The sequence below is a fragment of the Taudactylus pleione genome, unplaced genomic scaffold (genome assembly GCF_031769625.1).
Source record: "Taudactylus pleione unplaced genomic scaffold, aTauple2 ptg000203l, whole genome shotgun sequence".
NCBI classification, from domain to species: Eukaryota; Metazoa; Chordata; class Amphibia; order Anura; family Myobatrachidae; genus Taudactylus; species Taudactylus pleione.
This window is the reverse complement of record NW_028284605.1, coordinates 4,401,704-4,419,470: the sequence shown is the minus strand read 5'-3', so window position 1 is coordinate 4,419,470 and position 17,767 is coordinate 4,401,704. Positions and strand designations below refer to the sequence as shown.

Genomic DNA, 17,767 nt, shown 5'->3' with positions numbered 1-17,767 from the left:
TTTTAAAAATATACCTGTGCAGCCACCTGCAATCTTAAGTACACCTGTCCAAACCATACAGCACCCCAAAGTACCTGACCCCGTACTTTATGCCCATTTTCAAACACTTTGTTTACATTTTTGCCTCCCAAAATTTGTGTTTTTTTATGGTGAATAAGATATATTTTTTTTCCTAATTAGTTATGGGGGGGGGGGGGGGGGCGGCAAATGATGGTATTAAACAGTGTGATACTTTGGAATGTGCAGAAAACATTAAATCGGCAAATGGTTTTCGCCAATCGCGTCTTTTCGCATCTAATTGAATATGGCCCTTTAATTATCACCAACATTTAACCTTGTAATTTTTCAGAAAAACTTATTTTTACAATGATTTATTACAATTCACTATATAGTAGATCTAGAATGCGCAAAAATTTATCAATAGCTGCCTATGTGGCACAAATAAAAGCCTTCTCCAAACTTTAAAACAATCTTTAAAACACACAAATTGTGTCACATAATGGCGCTTATATAAAATCAAGTCCACTTCTTAAAGGAGCACTTCCTTTTGGAATTCAGAACATAGTTTCTGTAATCAGTTCCTTAAAAAACGCTTCTATTTTTCAGCTGATGTGGTCGTGAAGAGATATAGAGGTATATTCCTTCCAGACACTTTAATATCTCAACAAAAAGAAGAAGAGAGAAACTAATAGTGCACTCACATTAAAACATAAAAAAATCTGCATATATCACCATATGGTGAACTCTTTGGTAGTTCACTGTAAACAGGGCACAGCCAGGATATCCATCAGATGCTGGAACAAATGGAGTCATCTATAGTAGGTCCCGGAAACCTGCTACGGAGCTCCTAATCAGGGTATCCAGCTTTCCGCCACTGTCAGTGATGTCTTTGTATCCTTGCGTAATGCGTTTCAAACCATGGGTGGTTCTTCCTCAGAAGCATTCCAAAGGGAAGTGCTCCTTTTAGGTGTGGACTTGATTTTATCTAAGCTCCATTATGTGACAGAATTTATTACAATTCACGTTGTTAACCATGATAGTAAATCTTATCTATAGTTTGGTGTTTCACGTAAATATTATTCATGGAGAAATCGTACTGTATAAGTAACACGATGGCAGCAGAATTGGCCAGCATTATTTAGTTTGATGCTTGCTGCATCTGTATAAAGAAAGAAGGACTATTTATCTGTACAATGTTAGTTTGGTTTTCCTCTGCATTATTGAATCACCATCATTTGTGCAATAAATTAGTGCCCCAAGACTTGTGTATCAAAACAAGCAACAGAATCTTGTTACATGTATGGGCCAATGGTAGTATTTAAAATGGAATGAGTATGTAATGACAGTCGGGATGCCTCCTGTCACAATGGTTGGTATACCGACAGGGGTCGTGCAAGTATACTTACCCTCCCTTCTTGTAGCCTAACCCTCCCCACCCTGCGTGCCTAGACCTAAGTCTCTCTCCCCTTCATGCCTAAACCTTTCCCTCCCCCCTTAGTCCCTAACCCCCCCTCCAGTGTTGTCTGACCCTATCCCTCCCCCCTAGGGGTGCCTAACCCTAACCCCCCCCTCCCTCAAAACCCAGCGATAACCCCTCTAACTTACCTAACCCTCCCCCCCGCGCAGCTAACACTAAGGGCGCCCCGACTTACCTTTGTTTGGACTGGCGGCGTCCTGGATTCCGGCATTGGGTTTAAGATAGGCGTCGGTATTTCTACGCCTATCTTAACTCTTTTGTCGGGATTCCAGCATCGGGCTTGAGACCGGCGGCCTCATAACTACATCCCTTTAAAATATAATCTGTTATTCATTGTAGGATGGCTGTATGTATCTATTCAGTCAGTAGTTACAAAGTTTTCATAGACCTCTCCCACAGGCTGCTTAATAAAGTTTGAAAAACTACTGCATAATGTAAATGGCAGGTATGCTATTAACCTGATAAAATTATAACAGTACAAAGTAAGGCCCCCGAATAATGTGAGAAGACGATATCTCTGGGAATTAGAATGCCTTGTAATATAGGCTAGAATATAGAGTTAATGTATTTTATATTGTTAGTTTGTTGGATAAAGTTACTCCGATGTGTTGTAACAGGAGCTAACCGCACAGAATTTCTGCAATGTTCTACATGTGTAAGGGTGAAATATGACTATACGTATTTATCATCCGCATATAGGCATAGAGATTGTTGTGCAAGTCTTCCACGCCGTACAGACATGACGAAAGTGCTACCAGGCATTAAAAAAATATACAGATAAACAAGAGGGGAAAACAGACAGTCTAGGCCTCCCAATCCTCCCTGTATGACGGGACTGTGCTGAGCTTGACGTGCTTCTTGGCAGATTCTCTGCATTTTTGGCAACATTGGCCTTTGTTTAGCTTCATCTGCAGTTGTTTCATTTCTAAATGAGTGGTGCCTGGTACTCTATGCCTTATCAGCCCAGTTTACAGTGATAATTAATCCTTTCCTACAGCCTTACACCAGCAGTATGTTTTTTTACACGTGTAATTTTAATGCTGCTGTCATTGATATCCATCATGCTAGAGCAAAAATTTTTAGGATTATTAAAGTGTGTAAGTTCACCAGAGAGATCAGAGAGTAATAGAGGGTGGTGATTGGAAGCCATAAATAAAGTGATGTCTTAAATGCCTGCAATGCTTTACTTTATAATGAAATACCTTTTAAATAATATTTAGCATCTTGCTCATTACAGAATGGATGGAACTTCTTGTCTAAAAATAAGAGGAGAAAGCTAGAGGAGACAATAGTATTAAAATCGATTTCAACTTAAGGCCCGTATTCAATTAGACGCGAAAAGTCGGAATCCGCAGAAAAGTATCGAGGATTACATCTTTTAGCCAGGCGGAAACTTTCCACCATATTCAATTGCAAAGACGTTTCGCGTACACAGAAAGTCAATGCAATGTAATAGGCGGAAAAGATTTGCCTTTGAAAGTAGGTTGAAAAAAGTGCAGAATTGCGGATTTGAGGTGCAAAGGTGGGGAAACCACTCAGCACCCTTGGGACAGCCCTTCAAAGGATAACTGCGTCAAAAAATCCCTTAAAAAAATGAGGAACACGCCAAAAAATTACTTTTGAAAATGGGGGTGAAAAAGTACAAAGTTGGGGTACAAACATAAAAGTAGCAAAATAGACTTTTGGGGGGTCTGCAAGTAGAGGTGAGGTGTTTTTTTTTATTGCAGGTGCTTGCAACAGGTGGGTTTTTCACGATTTTTTTCAACCTCACTTTAGAGACTTTAAAATATGCTTGCACCCATTTTGAATTTCCCCAAATTTGACAGGACTACTTATTTTCACCAAAAAATACAGCTTTAAGCCATTCTTCACCACTTGTGCAAAGACGCTAATTAGAGGCAATTGAAACAACGCAGCCAAAACATGCAATGACGACGGAAACAAGATTCCTGCGTCGGCAGCGAAATTGTCGCGGCTAATTCGATGCGGGCCTAAATATCAAATGTCCCCAATTACTTTCCCTCTGCTTTAGGAGAACCATGTAGGACCTGGTTACACTAATTGCTTATGCTGGGGATACACTATACAATTATCTGTCATGTCAAATCTGGCTTGTTGGAATGAAAGTCTGGTAATGTATGGGAGCAAATGACCTACATCATTTGCTCACAAACACTGGAAAACAGACAAAAATGGTTGTTCAGACAAATTGGTTAAAAAAAACACACGAATGTAACCAATTTGAACAATAGTTTTTTTGAGCGTAGCATGCCTATACACTGATAAGCGTTCAGAACGGTCATTGATCTGCCTGATTTGACAGGTTGTCTCTCAGTGTATGGTTATGTCATACAAAAAGAATGGTAAAAATTGCAGTGCCAAATATATAAGCAATAGGACAGACTTGTAGGACCAATTTGTACAATTTTCATTTAAACTTTTTAATGAATAAAGTGAACAGCTTTGAACATGACTTTCTTTTCCATGACAGTTAATCTAATCTATGTGTGTTCACCTCTTACTCTACAGCAGGTAAAATAAGTATTGAACACATCAACATTTTTCTCAGTAAATCTATTGTAATGAAATTTTCACCAAATCTCAGCAGCAACCCATGCAATCCACACATGCAAAGATATCAAACCATAGATGTCCATAAATTAAGTTATGTGTAATAATGTGAATGACACAGGGAAAAAGTATTGAAAACGCTTACTGAAATTTATTTAATACGTCATACAAAAGCCTTTGTTGGTAATGACAACTTCAAGACGCCACCTGTATGGAGAAACTAGTTCGACTGGGCCATTCTAGCAGCTTTACTTCTTTCTGTGAAACCAATTGAGAGTGTCCTTGGCCGTGTGCTTGGGATCATTGTCTTGCTGAAATGTCCACCCTCGTTTCATCTTCAGCATCCTAGTAGATGGCAGCAGATTTTTATCAAGAATGTCTCGGTACATTTTTCCATTCTTCCTTCCTTCAATTATATATGAAGTATGCCAGTACCGTATGCTGAAAAACAGCCCCACACCATGATGTTCCCACCTCCAAACTTCACTGTTGGTGTGGTGTTTTTGGGGTGATGTGCAGTGCCATTTCTCCTCCAAACATGGTGAGTATTATGACATCCAAAGAGTTAACTTTTGGTCTCATCTGACCAGACTATATTCTCCCAGTATTTCACAGTCCAAATGTTTTACAGCAAAATGTAAACAAGCTTCAACATGCTTTTTCTTCAGCAATGGAGTCTTGCGTGGTGAGTGTGCATACAGGCCATGGCGGTTGAGTACATTACTTATTGTTTTCTTTGAAACAATTGTACCTGCTAATTCCAGGTCTTTCTGAAGCTCTCCACAAGTGGTCCTTGGCTCTTGGACAACTCTTCTGAGAATTATTTTCACTCCTCTGTGAGAAATCTTGCGAGGAACACCTAGTTGTGGCCGGTTTATGGTGAAATGATGTTCTTTCCACTTCCGGATTATCCTTCTGTAACCAATGCCATCAGTATGTTTTGCAACAATAAGGTTGTGAAGTCTTGAGAGAGCTCTTTGCTTTTACCCATTCTGAAATGTTTTTTGTGTGACACCTTGGTAATGAGACACCTTTTTTATAGGCCATCAGTTGGGACCGAACCAGCTTATATTAATTTGCACTAACAAGGGGCAGGATTGCTTTCTAATTTCTGATAGATTTCAGATGGTGTCTTGGCTTTCCATGCCTTTTTGCACCTCCCTTTCTTCATGTGTTCAATACTTTTCCCTGTGTCATTTCAAATTTATTACACACAACTTATTTTATGGACAGCTATGGTTTGATTTCTTTGCATGTGTGGATTGCATGGGTTGTTGCTGACATTTGGTGAACATTTCATTACAATAGCCCCATTACAAATATATTTACTGAGAAAAATGTTGATGTGTTCAATACTTATTTTACCCGGTGTATGTGCTGCTATATTTATTTGTTGTTTACATTTAATGGCCTAATAAAATTCCTATGAGTTTTGTATTATTGTGTAACTGTTCTTAATTAATTTTGTGTCCCCAGGGAATTTTTGGAACACACCCTGTTAGCTCACAGTTAACATTTTATCAGTTTCCGTTGGCACATGATCACTATCACAATAGTAGTGCCCTAGTTTTCCTTTCTCTTACAACATCCTGGATGAGTGCCATATCTTGTGTACTGTAATGCTTGTAATATTCTGGGGGAAGGGATTTACTAGCGGGAAAAAGAACCTGTTAAACTCTGTCTCTTAATGATAGAAATTTATAGCAACGATCCAGTTTTGGAACCATATAACATGACTGATGCTATACACATCATCCTTTTATATAGAAAATGATGGATAGTTTGGAATATGTTTCCTCAACTTACTCCCCTTTAACTCCTATACTTTATAATCGTGCATTCCCTCTTGGGTACCTCAAGACAGGCTTTGAAATTCTGGTCACGGACAGGCATTTCACGGGTTGGTCAGTTATGTGACCCTGCCGGAGTGATGCCTTTTTCTTATATTCGAGATAAAATGGAGCTTGCCTAATAACAAGATATGACGTCTCCAAGTGAAACACTTTCTGCAAACAAAAGATCTGATTTCTGCAGGTCTCGTAGCTTGTTGCCTTTTGAGCAGTTGGTAGTGTCCCCAACTTCTTCCTCTCATGTAATATCCATTATATACAAACCCATAATTGAGAACCGTTTCTCCACGTTACCAGAATTTACTAAAATAAATTGGAGAGAGATCTCGGTTTGGATATTAGTGATAACTAATGGCACTCTATCTTGAAGTAACCCCACCAACATACTAACCACTGAAACTCATTTTAAGCTGATCTCTTGATGGTAACGGTGCCCATCCATTTTGTCTAAAATGTATCCTGGAGTGTCTGCAAATTGTTTGAAATGAGGTATGGACATGAGAACTCCGCTTCACATTTGGTGGTCATGTCCGGTCTTGATGGTGTTCTGGGGTGAGGTTATTTCGGTCGCAGGTGAAAGAAATATTAGGCTCGGATGTCGCAGGTGGGCCTGAATTGTGGCTTTTGAACCTACTTCTTAGACCTTTATGTGCTTACAAAAAACACTTTTGAAATATCTTAACAGTTCGGTTGAGGCCATGGTTCTTGTGCAATGGAAGTCTACCTCTCCCCCAACCTTGCTGACCTCTTTCAAAGGATAGAACTGTATAGGGCAATGGACGATATAATTAGCTCTTCTCTTGATAAGTTTCAGATTTAATGCAGGGGACAAACAATACAGGCGCACACTCTGAGTACTAAGAAGATTTATCTAAATATTCCTGATAAAGTTAAAATTAAAATGGAGTATAAGTGAGGACAAAAATGTTTGCCCATCCACCGCGTCAAGGTGAACCCCATAAGATTGGTCCCTAACATCCCTAATACGAAGTTATGTAAATTTATCCAGGACTTACCGATAATGGTGCCCATTCTAATATGTAGACAGCAATGTGCAGATGATTAAAAGCACCTAAGGGCAGATGGGAGGGGTGCTAATACCAAACATAGTGGAAAGGGGGAGGGGGCTTGGACTGCGCACCCTCATTTTAAACATAACTGGTGCTACCATGCTGAGACCTGTAGTACAATGCAGGGGATAAAGAATACAAGTGCACACTATAAGTACAAAGAACTATGATAGTCAATATAATCCTGATGAACAATTAAAACGGTTTTAGATTTATTCCGCAATATGGTGTAGTTGGTTGTAATTTTGTGAGTCCGATCGATATAAATCCCTCGCTTTCATAGATCCTCCCTCCCTTTGTGATTTGGCACTAAACTATTGGCTACTCGGGACTCGGTGATAACCCCTACTCCTCCACTGCCCTTCCCCCACCTGTCTGTTTTCTTTCTTTGCCTTTCTCCTCTTCTTTCTTTTGTTCTTTTATTTTTCTTCATCTCAGATGTGCTTTATTTTTTTTTTCTAATTATGCTATTATGCCACGTTTATATTGATATAATATTCCCCTATATATCTTCATGGTCATTGTTATACTCTGCTCTCACTTATTTGTACTTGATACTCCTTGTTATGTTATGGCATGTTGTCATTTTTCACATATCTGTGAATTTAAAACTTAATAAATGTAGTTCCAAAAAAAAGAAATTGCTGAAGATAATAAGCCAGATAAAAACACAATGGCTGTACAGTATACACACTATAACAAAGAGCAGTACAAAATATAAAACCCTTACCAGACATTTCTATAGTTTCATAAGAACATATAAACCCATTAGTTAACTGAAGGGAAGGGAGAGAAATGGTAAATGTGAACTATAACCTGTTTGAAAGACTTGGCACACCTAGATGAAAGGGGTTTGAGTTCATGAAAACTTTTCCTTTGTGTTGCTGTCAAAAGACACCAAAGCATTGTATTTGGCAAGTAATATAGTGGACTTTTGAAGGGCATGATAGTGTTAGGGCTCTTTACATGGAACAATTAACCCTACAGGTGTTGCATCTTCTAATCAAAGTAGGATCGGGTAGAATTGATTGTTGAGCCCTGTGTAAAGGGACACATCCACTAGCAGATGGTGAAACGACTGCACAATTACGACATTGTAATCGTGCATAGATTCACAGTCTGTGCTGTGCCTACACCGAACGATCAGTCGTTCCGTGTAGGCACCCTCCCTCATCCCCGAACATGGCCAATCTGTCGTCATCGGCAGATTGACCAGCATGTTCGGGTGTTGATAGATGTCAAAAACGACCAGCGGGAGCGCGCATTGCTGGTCGTTTTTGACATTTGCATGCCAGATTTATGCCCGATTAACGAGCGATTGAACGATGTTGTTACATTCAATTGCTCTGTTTAATCAGGTAGTGGATGTGCGCCTTAAGTGCTTCATTGGATACATGGACTGCAGCTTCATATGTTATTTGATTGATATGCGTCAAAGTACCTGAAGGTAAAATGTCACCTGAATTATTTTTTATTTATTTTTTTGTTATTTGAACAATTTATCCTTAATAACAAAAAGCCAATTTTACATTTTACCATGCAATACCTTTACTGTGTGTTATTGAAAATAAGTTATATGCTTTAAAAATGTATGATTGTGTTTTGTTTATGTTAATTTCTATTTGGTTACATAGTATAAATGTTCCTTATGGTAACTTCCCCCGACATAAAACAATTCAACCTTCACTCACCCAAAAAGCCCTCATCAATCCTTTCCCCCTTAGGATCCCTCCCTCCCTACCACTTTCCTCCAAGGACCATTGCATCTCTTCCCAACTACCTACCTCTTTCCAATCCCTCCTCCAGGATTATTCCAACTGTGCTGATCCCCATCACAGGAACTCACCCCTCTCCCTGTCAGAATCTCCATTGTGTTTTTATCCCGTATGCATGGAGACTTCTCTGTAAGTTATATAGAAAGGGGTTTTATTATTGAACACTTCTTATTCTAAAAAGTAAAAAAAAAAGCTATAACTACAAAGGAGGTGTAAATGAGTGAGCCACAAGAAAAAGCTTGCAAGAAAAAAAAATAGTGGAAGGAGAAAGATCATACATCAGTTTTGATAAGGCCGTGGGAGATCCATGTGCAGGTTACCGCAGCCCTATATAAGGTGCAGTATAGACCTGCAGAGAGAATATGCTATTGTTTTACTCTCTACTTCCCTATCCTTTCCCAGCACTCGTGCTACATATATATCTGTCAGCATGAAGAATACACTTTTACATATCTCCTGAAAGCCTTTGGTCACAAGGGCCTGGTGTGTAATTATTTGTTTTACTCTTGTATGATTCGCATGTACAGTCCAGCTGTGTAGGTGCATGAACACGATGACAGGACAGAGAGAGCTCATTGTTTGGAAAGGTGTACAGTAAATGCTGAATACAGGAGAACAGTGTATGTGTCACCTGCATTCTGGGGGCCCCTCTCCAATTTTGGATGAAGCATGACAGCATTGCAAACAGACTGGCTCCAGGCTTATTCCTGCTGAAAGCTGATGTTGGGTCTCACCGATGTTTTATTGCTGGCCTGGACTTCTCAGTCTTCAAGGGCTGCTTTATTTTGACATGAGGAGCTCTAATATGTCAGGATATTTTACTGTTTTCTGTTTAAAAGGTTTTACAGAGCATTAACTTTGCACAAATGTAATTAACATAATTGTGGAAGGACATTATATACAATGTAATGTGTGATAAATAGATGTTTTATTATTTTTCTCTAGTTGTCCGTTGGGGAGAGTCTCCAAAAGGAATCGTTAAAGAAACGGTTAATGAAACAGGTACTGTATAAACTCAGTGGTTTTAGGTTTCATTTTCGTAGTAAGGCCATTTTAAAGGTGTTCATCTTAAAATTGTTACTTTTACTTAATACAGTTTTAAATGTAATATATTGCCTTTTTTAAGCCTAGTTTTGTTTTAGTTGATTAATTTATTTAACGGAATCATTATTTAATTTTTCAAGAAGCATAAACCAGGTTATTTATAACAGAACACTAAGCCTAAAATATCTTTTGATTCATCATGTAACCCATTAGGTGATCCTAGAAAGGAAGGTTAAATGCTGTAGAAGCCTTTGCTGAGAAATTTGTCTAACATGAAAAACTCAGTTTGTGGAAATGCACAGTGTGGAGTGGTGGGTTCTTGCCAAAGGTGTTGCAGCACGCAGGAGCCTGGAGCTCACATACCGGGTTCGACAGCACTGGTCTCCCTGGACTGCTATGTCTCAGGCAACGCCAGCCGTGGTGATATGCAGAAAGCTGGTCCATCTTGCTGGTTCTCTTGTGTGTGTGTGTGTGTGTGTGCGTGCGCAGCTGGGTGCTGCTTCCATAGGAATAAAAGGGAAAGTGAGCCGAACGTGACGCCACGTTCAGCACCAAATTCAAATCTTGTAGAAGGGAGACCCTGAGCACAAGCAAGTCCCAGAGTGTTAAGTCTCATCACTAGCTCCAGTGTTCCTGCTTCCTAGTATTTGCTTATCTTATTAACCTGTTCCTGACCTTCTCATACCTTTATCAGCCTGATATTGTGTAGTCATTGCATTGCTCCTGCACATCTCCAGTATTTGTTGAATCCTCCTATCCAGTGCCTTTTGGCTCCGTAAAAGGAACCCAGACGGAGGGCTGAGACCTGCGTATCGGGTGTCGCGAAGCCCAAACTTCCTTGCAGGGTTCCCTGGTGAAAATTCCCAGCACGTTCGACTCCACTCCTCTGTTCTGGGTATTAGTCAATCCTACAAGTATGGGTTTGCATCCGCTATCTATCCTTGAGTTTGTGACAAAAGGAATGGCCAATGTAATCACAGCAGTCTCACATTTTTGACCTGTATCATATCATATTAGGACATAGTCTAAGGTGTAAGGGGAGGGAGGGGGACTGTGCTCCTTTTTTATGTCAGAAGGTTACAGTAACAGCTAAAAGTGGATGTGATATACAAATGAAAACAATGCCTCTCAGTACAGGTGCCATTTTATCAGTCCAAACAACCTTGTTCCAAAACATTTCAGGCTTATCATGGTTTTCATCAGTTATATGCCTGTAAGCTGCCTCTCAAGTTGGTATATTAATGCAGCAATAGCATTCAACAGGTGTAGAGGAAAAAATATAAAGTTCAGGCACTCAGAAATGTTATTAGTGTATTATTTTCTTTTTTCAAATAAAGTTTATTAAGGCACCAAACGGGTATAATACAACAGGTAGAATTTGTATGTACACAGACAAATACATGTGGTAGATATAATTAACAGACACAAGACAAACTATTTGGTGACCAAGTTTTAAAATGAAGGAAAGAAAAGAGGGGAGGAAAAGGGCCGAGGACAGCGAAGGGGGATCCTTGGGAAGCCATCACTGGAAGTGTAAGGGGTAACTTGGAGGTTGGTAGAATGGATCTAAGAGAAAATACATATCCTAGAGAGGACGGGCAGCAGCACCAACATGAGTAGACCATGGGGACCATATTCTGGAGAACGAGTTGGGAGAACGTCTCAGGTTGTTTGTCATATGTTTCAACTCATGGACGAACTCTATTGTAGGAGGGTCCAAGATTTCCAGAGGGACGCTATGTCTTGCAAGCCTGTTCTGGTGTCTGGACAAATCAGGGAACGGCAATAGGAGCAGGGCACGCTTGGGAAGAAACTGAGTTATAGAACCTAAGAGGGAATTTATAAGTGAGTAAACGTCAGACCTGAATGCCTGTGTCCTATGGCAAACCCCTCCTGTTTTTTGCTCCTGGACCTCTACAGAACCTGATGCCCTCTCACTTTACTCCCCTTACTGTTTGCTGTGGCTTCCAGCCATGCACCGTCCACCTATAGCCAAAACCTTTTCCACAATCTGGTTTTCTCTCTCTATTTGGGATCACTGCACCCGATACAATCAATTACTCTCTTCCCAAGCGCTCTTGATCCCCTTATGGAAGAATCCTGCCTTCCCTCCAGGCTTAGATTATAAAATATTACACATCTGGATCAGGCACAACATTCTCTCTTCCTGATTTTGCTGGGCTTAGTTCTTGATATGACCTTCCCAGTACTGTCTTCTACCAATATTTGCAAATTTGCCATAATTACTACTCCTTTCGTGCTCCCTGCCCTATCCCACTATGCTCCACATTAGAGAAATGTTGCCGTCATAATTGGATTTCTAAGGGTTTGATATCCTTATATCACCTCCTTCTCGCATATAATCAACCAGTGACTGAGGCTCATGAATTAGTTTGAGAAAGAGTCATGGGAGAGTCCCTGGACCCAGAGGAATCAAAGCGGAGTTAGATAAAAGTTCTACCTCTGAGTATTAAAGAGACCTCCTTTAACTTACAGTATACTGTCGCTGGTATAGGTTCTCTCTCTACCTGGCTGTCTTCCATCTTCCCTACATCTTCCAATCTATGTTGGCATTCTTGTGGCCAAAGAGGTTCCCTGCTGCACATTTGGTGATCTTGCCCTGAAGCTCAAGCTTATTGACAATGCATTCATGAACTTATTATGTCCGTAACTGGCATTCATTTACCTGTGCTTCCCCACTATACTACTTTCTCGACCCATCCCACATGTCCATATGTATTTTAGCAAAACTCCTCAAACAAATCCTAAATGTCAAATTGCTTCTCATTGGAATACCCTGCCCCCTCCTTTTTAGCAACAGTCAACGCTATCTGGTCAGTTTATTGCATGGAGCGAATTACCGCCACTCTGCACGACACCCCAGACCATTTAGTGGACCAAACCTCTTGAGGCCTAACCACCTTTACAAACCATTTAAAACTTGCCTAAATCTGTACCCCTATTTCCAGGCCGGTCTCAATCCCGACAGCATAATCCCGGCAAGGGATTTAAAGTTGGCGCTGAATTACCGATGCCTATGTTAATCCCAACGCCGGAACGCCGAGGACAACGGACCGATTGTCCTCTGTGCCGGGTAAGTTTACACTTAGTCCAGGGATAGGAGCAGTTAGGTTTAGGGACCCCTGGGGGGACTTGGCGTTAGGCACCCTCCCTGGGGAAGGTTAGGGGAAAGGGGGGGTTAGGGTTAGGCACCCCCCTGGGAGGGTTTGTTTTAGGGTGCGGGGAGGGGGAGTTAGGTTTAAGCACCCATGGGGGGAGGTTAGGGTTAGGCATACTTACCATCGGGGGTCGTGATCTTCACCTGTTGGCCTGTCACTGTTGGGATTTGAACCGGCGGCTCTTGAGACGCCGGTATTTCAATCCCATTCCCTCCAGGCGCAGCAACACCTCCCCCCCCCTCCCACCTTCCCTTTTTTCTTTATCCCTTTTCCATTCTACACCCTATTCAATTTCTGCATTTCTCAATGGGACACAATCTTGCGTGTCTATCTTCTTGTTATGTCAGGTCATATATACTTTCATATTTCTCTTTTTTTCTGCTTTACACTGTTTAAGATGCCTTGATATGTACTGTTCTCTAATTTTTTTGAACTTGTGTCCTGTTTCTTTAATTCTGTTGTGAAAGAACTGTTACCTCTGTCTGTTTTGCCCCCTCCGCCCCTTCCCCTCGCAAAAACCTTTGAATGAAAATATTCTTAAGAAAAAATAATTTAATGACCGTAACGAAGCTAAAATCGAGACAGCGCATTCCAACACCGCTGCCCATAAATGAAAGATGCTTATATGCTCTGGTGCTAGAGGAGAGCCAATCTGTCTTCAGAAAAAGATTTGTTGAAGTGAAGAACAAAAATATTTTTTCTAGTGAAGCCAAGAGAAAATGTGACACTACCTGCTTTTAGTAAGGGGGTTATATACAGGGCCGTAACTAGGGTAGTGTGACCTGTGCCATGGCACAGGGCACCGCATGACAGGGGGCGCTGTTCTATTTACTATCATTCTCACTTGTAGTTCCTCTTATTTTATCCCCAGCATATTCTGGGCTCCCCTATTCCCTGGCCCTTCCCAATGATGCCATGCCCCTTTTTCGGGTGTGTTATGTCCCTATTTGAAATATAGGGGGGTGCCAATACTCAGGGCACCAAAAAGTCTAGTTACGGCTCTGGTTATATATACTAGACATTGCACCTAGGTAATCCAGCACAGTCCTCTATGGTTCAGTGAGTGGATGTGGTTCAATTTGAATGTCCCGCTCTCTGTGGTACAGAAACTCTATATACGTTTAGCGCAGCATCTCCAGAAGTCCAGAGAATTCTCTAATCAAGAACTGATTTTTCCTGAAAACCTCTTTCAATCAAGGAAAACTGTAATATATGTACAACTTTCTAGTCAGAAATCACCCAGATTCACACTCAGTCGCACACAGATATACAAATGTTGCATGTCAAATGAATCAATACAGTCTCGTGAAATGGATTTGTAGCAGTGCGTTATGACTAAGACTTATTTTGGAGTGACAAAGACCCTTTGTGCAGGCCGAGTCACACGAGACCTGGTGCGCCAAGAAGGGCTGTTTTGGCACGACTACGACAATAGTGTAATAGTATTGTTGATTTGAGATCATGTTAAAATGTATTGTCCAAATATATGTTTTGTACCATGGAAATGTACCACTCTGTAGTATATCTATTCTGATGATATAATGTGTTGCTATAAATACTATCCAGCATTTTTGTGCAGCTTTCTGGTTAATATCACTATTATCTAGATCATGGGTGTGAGATGCTGAACCTGGTTGTCTTCTGCTTCTCCATTAAGCTTTGAGTTATCCTTAGAACATTGTAATAAAATGTGATAGATTACAGACATTTTCATGTTTTATTTATTTTTTGAAGACCAAGCTGGAGGTCCAGAAAGCACTGGAGGAGGATACCTCTGTGTACGAATATGACAGCGTGTATGATGACATTCAGAAGAAGAAAGAGGAAAATACAGCTAAGTTGCTGTCAGGGAAGGATAGAAAGGTATGTATCACCCATACATTGCTATCTGTCTGCTGTTCCTCTCTATGTGCTGGCAAATATTCTACAAACATCTGCAGTAAGCACAGTTTACTATACATGTATAATTCTGAGTATGGGGGGAATTCAATTAGCTGCGATAAAGCATTAATTTTTCACGGGTCTAGTTAACCCACATGTCGCACGAGTATGGCATTTATCGCAGGTATGCGTACTCCCGTTTTTCGCGCAATCCTATTCCAAAACCGGCATTAACACATTTGCGCGATTAATCTTGCTAGGCTGACAGGCATTACGTACAGCTGAAAAAAGGGGAAATCTGTCTGTACACTTAAAGGTAAATGAATATAGGGTAACAGTATAGAAGTCGGTTAGTGGCCATAATCAAGGGTTTTGGGGTTCAAACTTCTAGCTGCTATTAGCATTTTTCTATAACAGTGAAAATTGTTAGAAAGCTATTTTTTTTGGCCAAATGAAATGCTGTAGTTAAATTTGGAGAACGTTTTAATGAATATAACAGAGGTTCCCAATGGCGGTCCTCAAGGCACCTCAACAGTTCAGGTTTTTGACATATCCATGGTTGAGCACAGGTGGTTAAATCAAATTGACTGGACTGTTAGGGTGCCTTGAGGACCGAGTTTGGGAACGTATGGACTATAAGTATATTTTTGTATCAGTTGAAGGTACTTTTATAAATTATTTTATAAACACCTGTCCCTGCCTCCTGCAATGTTTTAAACACCTGTCCCATCCATACAGAACCCCCATAAACTTGTCCCAATACTTTAAACCCTTTTTTATTCATTTATAACTTTTTCACACAAAATTGACATGTCACTATGGCCAAATTAAGGTCATTAAAAATATATTTTTGCCTAATTATTCATTAAGGATTGTGTCCCAGTGGTTCTGAATCAAGTACCGACATTTCTTCCCAAAAATACGGATTTTGCACAACTTATCACCTGCTCCAGGGGTCCTGAATACAGAATTGCGATAACTCCAATAGAATTTGCACCCGCAAAAAAACCGCAGCTAATAGGATTGAGCGATACTGTATGTATTTAGTCACACGATTAGCCGTTTATCGCGGCCAATTGAATTCCCCCTATATCGTGCAAACTATATATTGTACTTATGTGTTCTTTTTGTCAGTCTTGTATTAGCATTGTAAATGGTGACTGCTTATGCATGATTATGAAGGTGGATCTTTCAGCAAAATAGCATACCTCGGTGTTATATAGTTTTTCAAACAAAATATTTATAACCAGAAAAGGCAGAACTTAGAACGACTAATAAGTGGAAAAAAAGAAATAGACTAGAAGTAATTACTAAATTAAAATCAGGCGCCAAGATTTGAGTGCATGGAAATATACAGTTGAGTTGAATATTCTCTTAGGTATGTTAGCTGCTCTCAGATAGTAGAGGACTGCTCTATGTATAGAGAGGTACGCTAGTTTAGTTCAGACAATAGACTCTAATGAACCATCTCCTAAATATGTGTGTGTGTGTGTGTATGTATATATATATTGTGACACAGTCAGATTAGGGGTCCCTCTCCTGGGTAGAGGTCTCCTTCCTTACACACACACACACACACAGCAGCAGGGAAGCAGCACACCAGTCTGGATGCGAGTACAAGCTGGTCGGCGCCAGTCTTTATTGTACAATGTCAGAAATAACATAAAGAAAACATAAACAAAAATCCTAGCCCTGTCGGGGCACTAACTTCACAGGTGGTTCGTTCACTACCAGAACCTGGCAGGGCCTAATGCCCTCACCAGCAACAAAGGCACAGCACAACACCCACAGTTAGGTTTTCAAGTGTCTCTGAGCAAGCTCCCTGCCTGCTCTCCCAGGTGAGACACTCAGCCCTAAACACACAAGGCTTATATTGGCCACTCTCAGGTGGAAACCCTAACAAGCCTGTTACCAGGCTGCGAGAACCAAAACCTGGAGTGGCCGTGGGTGGAGCCCTCCCTCTCCTCTCACCCACAACCCCCAGGTCCCAAACCGGCTTTTCAAAAAGCCGAGACTCAAGCCTGCTACACTGCAGACTTTCTCCTGGGGGTTTAGAACACATAAGACAGGAATCTGGGACAAATGTACCTGCCACAGACCACTTTACCAGTGATCCTATCACATATCCCCCCCCTTTGTTTCGACCTGTGGGGCGGAACAACTGAAGTCCCCAAACAATGAACGCGTGACAACGCGTCTGCATTGGCCAGCTGGCTTCCTGGCCTGTGTTCCACTGCAAATTTAAAAGTTTGTAACGCCAAGAACCATCTCGTAATTCTCGCATTACTGTCCTTATTTTCGGACATCCACTTCAAAGGGGCATGGTCAGTGATCAATTTGAACTTTCTTCCAACCAAGTAGTACCGGAGAGCCTCTAACGCCCACTTTATGGCCAACGCCTCCTTCTCCACTGTGGCATAGTTTCTCTCATGTACATTCAACTTTCTGCTAAGATAGAAAATAGGGTGTTCCTCACCCTCCTTGTTCTGGGACAGGACCGCTCCTATACCTACTTCTGATGCATCGGTTTGTACTATGAATTCCCTTTCAAAATTAGGAGTCATCAGGACTGGTTGGGAACACAACGCTACTTTCAACTCCTGAAAAGCTTTCTCTGCCTCAGGACTCCATTCTACCATGACTTTTTGTTTGCCTTTGGTCAGGTCAGTCAGTGGGACTGCCATGGTGGCAAAGTTGGGTATAAATCTCCTGTAGTACCCCGTAATTCCCAAGAAGGCTCTCACCTGCTTCTTATTCAGAGGCCGTGGCCAGTTTGTATGGCATCAACTTTATTGAGCTGAGGCTTTATCAGGCCTCTGCCAATGGTGTATCCCAGATATTTTACTTCCTCCATGCCTAGACAACACTTTTTTGGGTTGGCTGTCAAACCTGCCTTATAGATGGAGTCCAACACTGCTTG

The 17,767-nt window shown here is 40.9% G+C and overlaps 1 protein-coding gene across 1 annotated transcript in view; it reads left to right on the top strand.

The window, feature by feature from the left end:
* NSRP1 (nuclear speckle splicing regulatory protein 1) overlaps positions 1-17,767 on the top strand; it is an 83,732-nt gene that overhangs the window by 45,965 nt on the left and 20,000 nt on the right. Inside the window, exons 3-4 of the mRNA XM_088477799.1 lie at positions 9,689-9,745; positions 14,701-14,829. Of these exons, the coding sequence (XP_088333925.1) occupies positions 9,689-9,745; positions 14,701-14,829 (186 nt within the window). The remainder of the gene's footprint in view (positions 1-9,688; positions 9,746-14,700; positions 14,830-17,767) is intronic.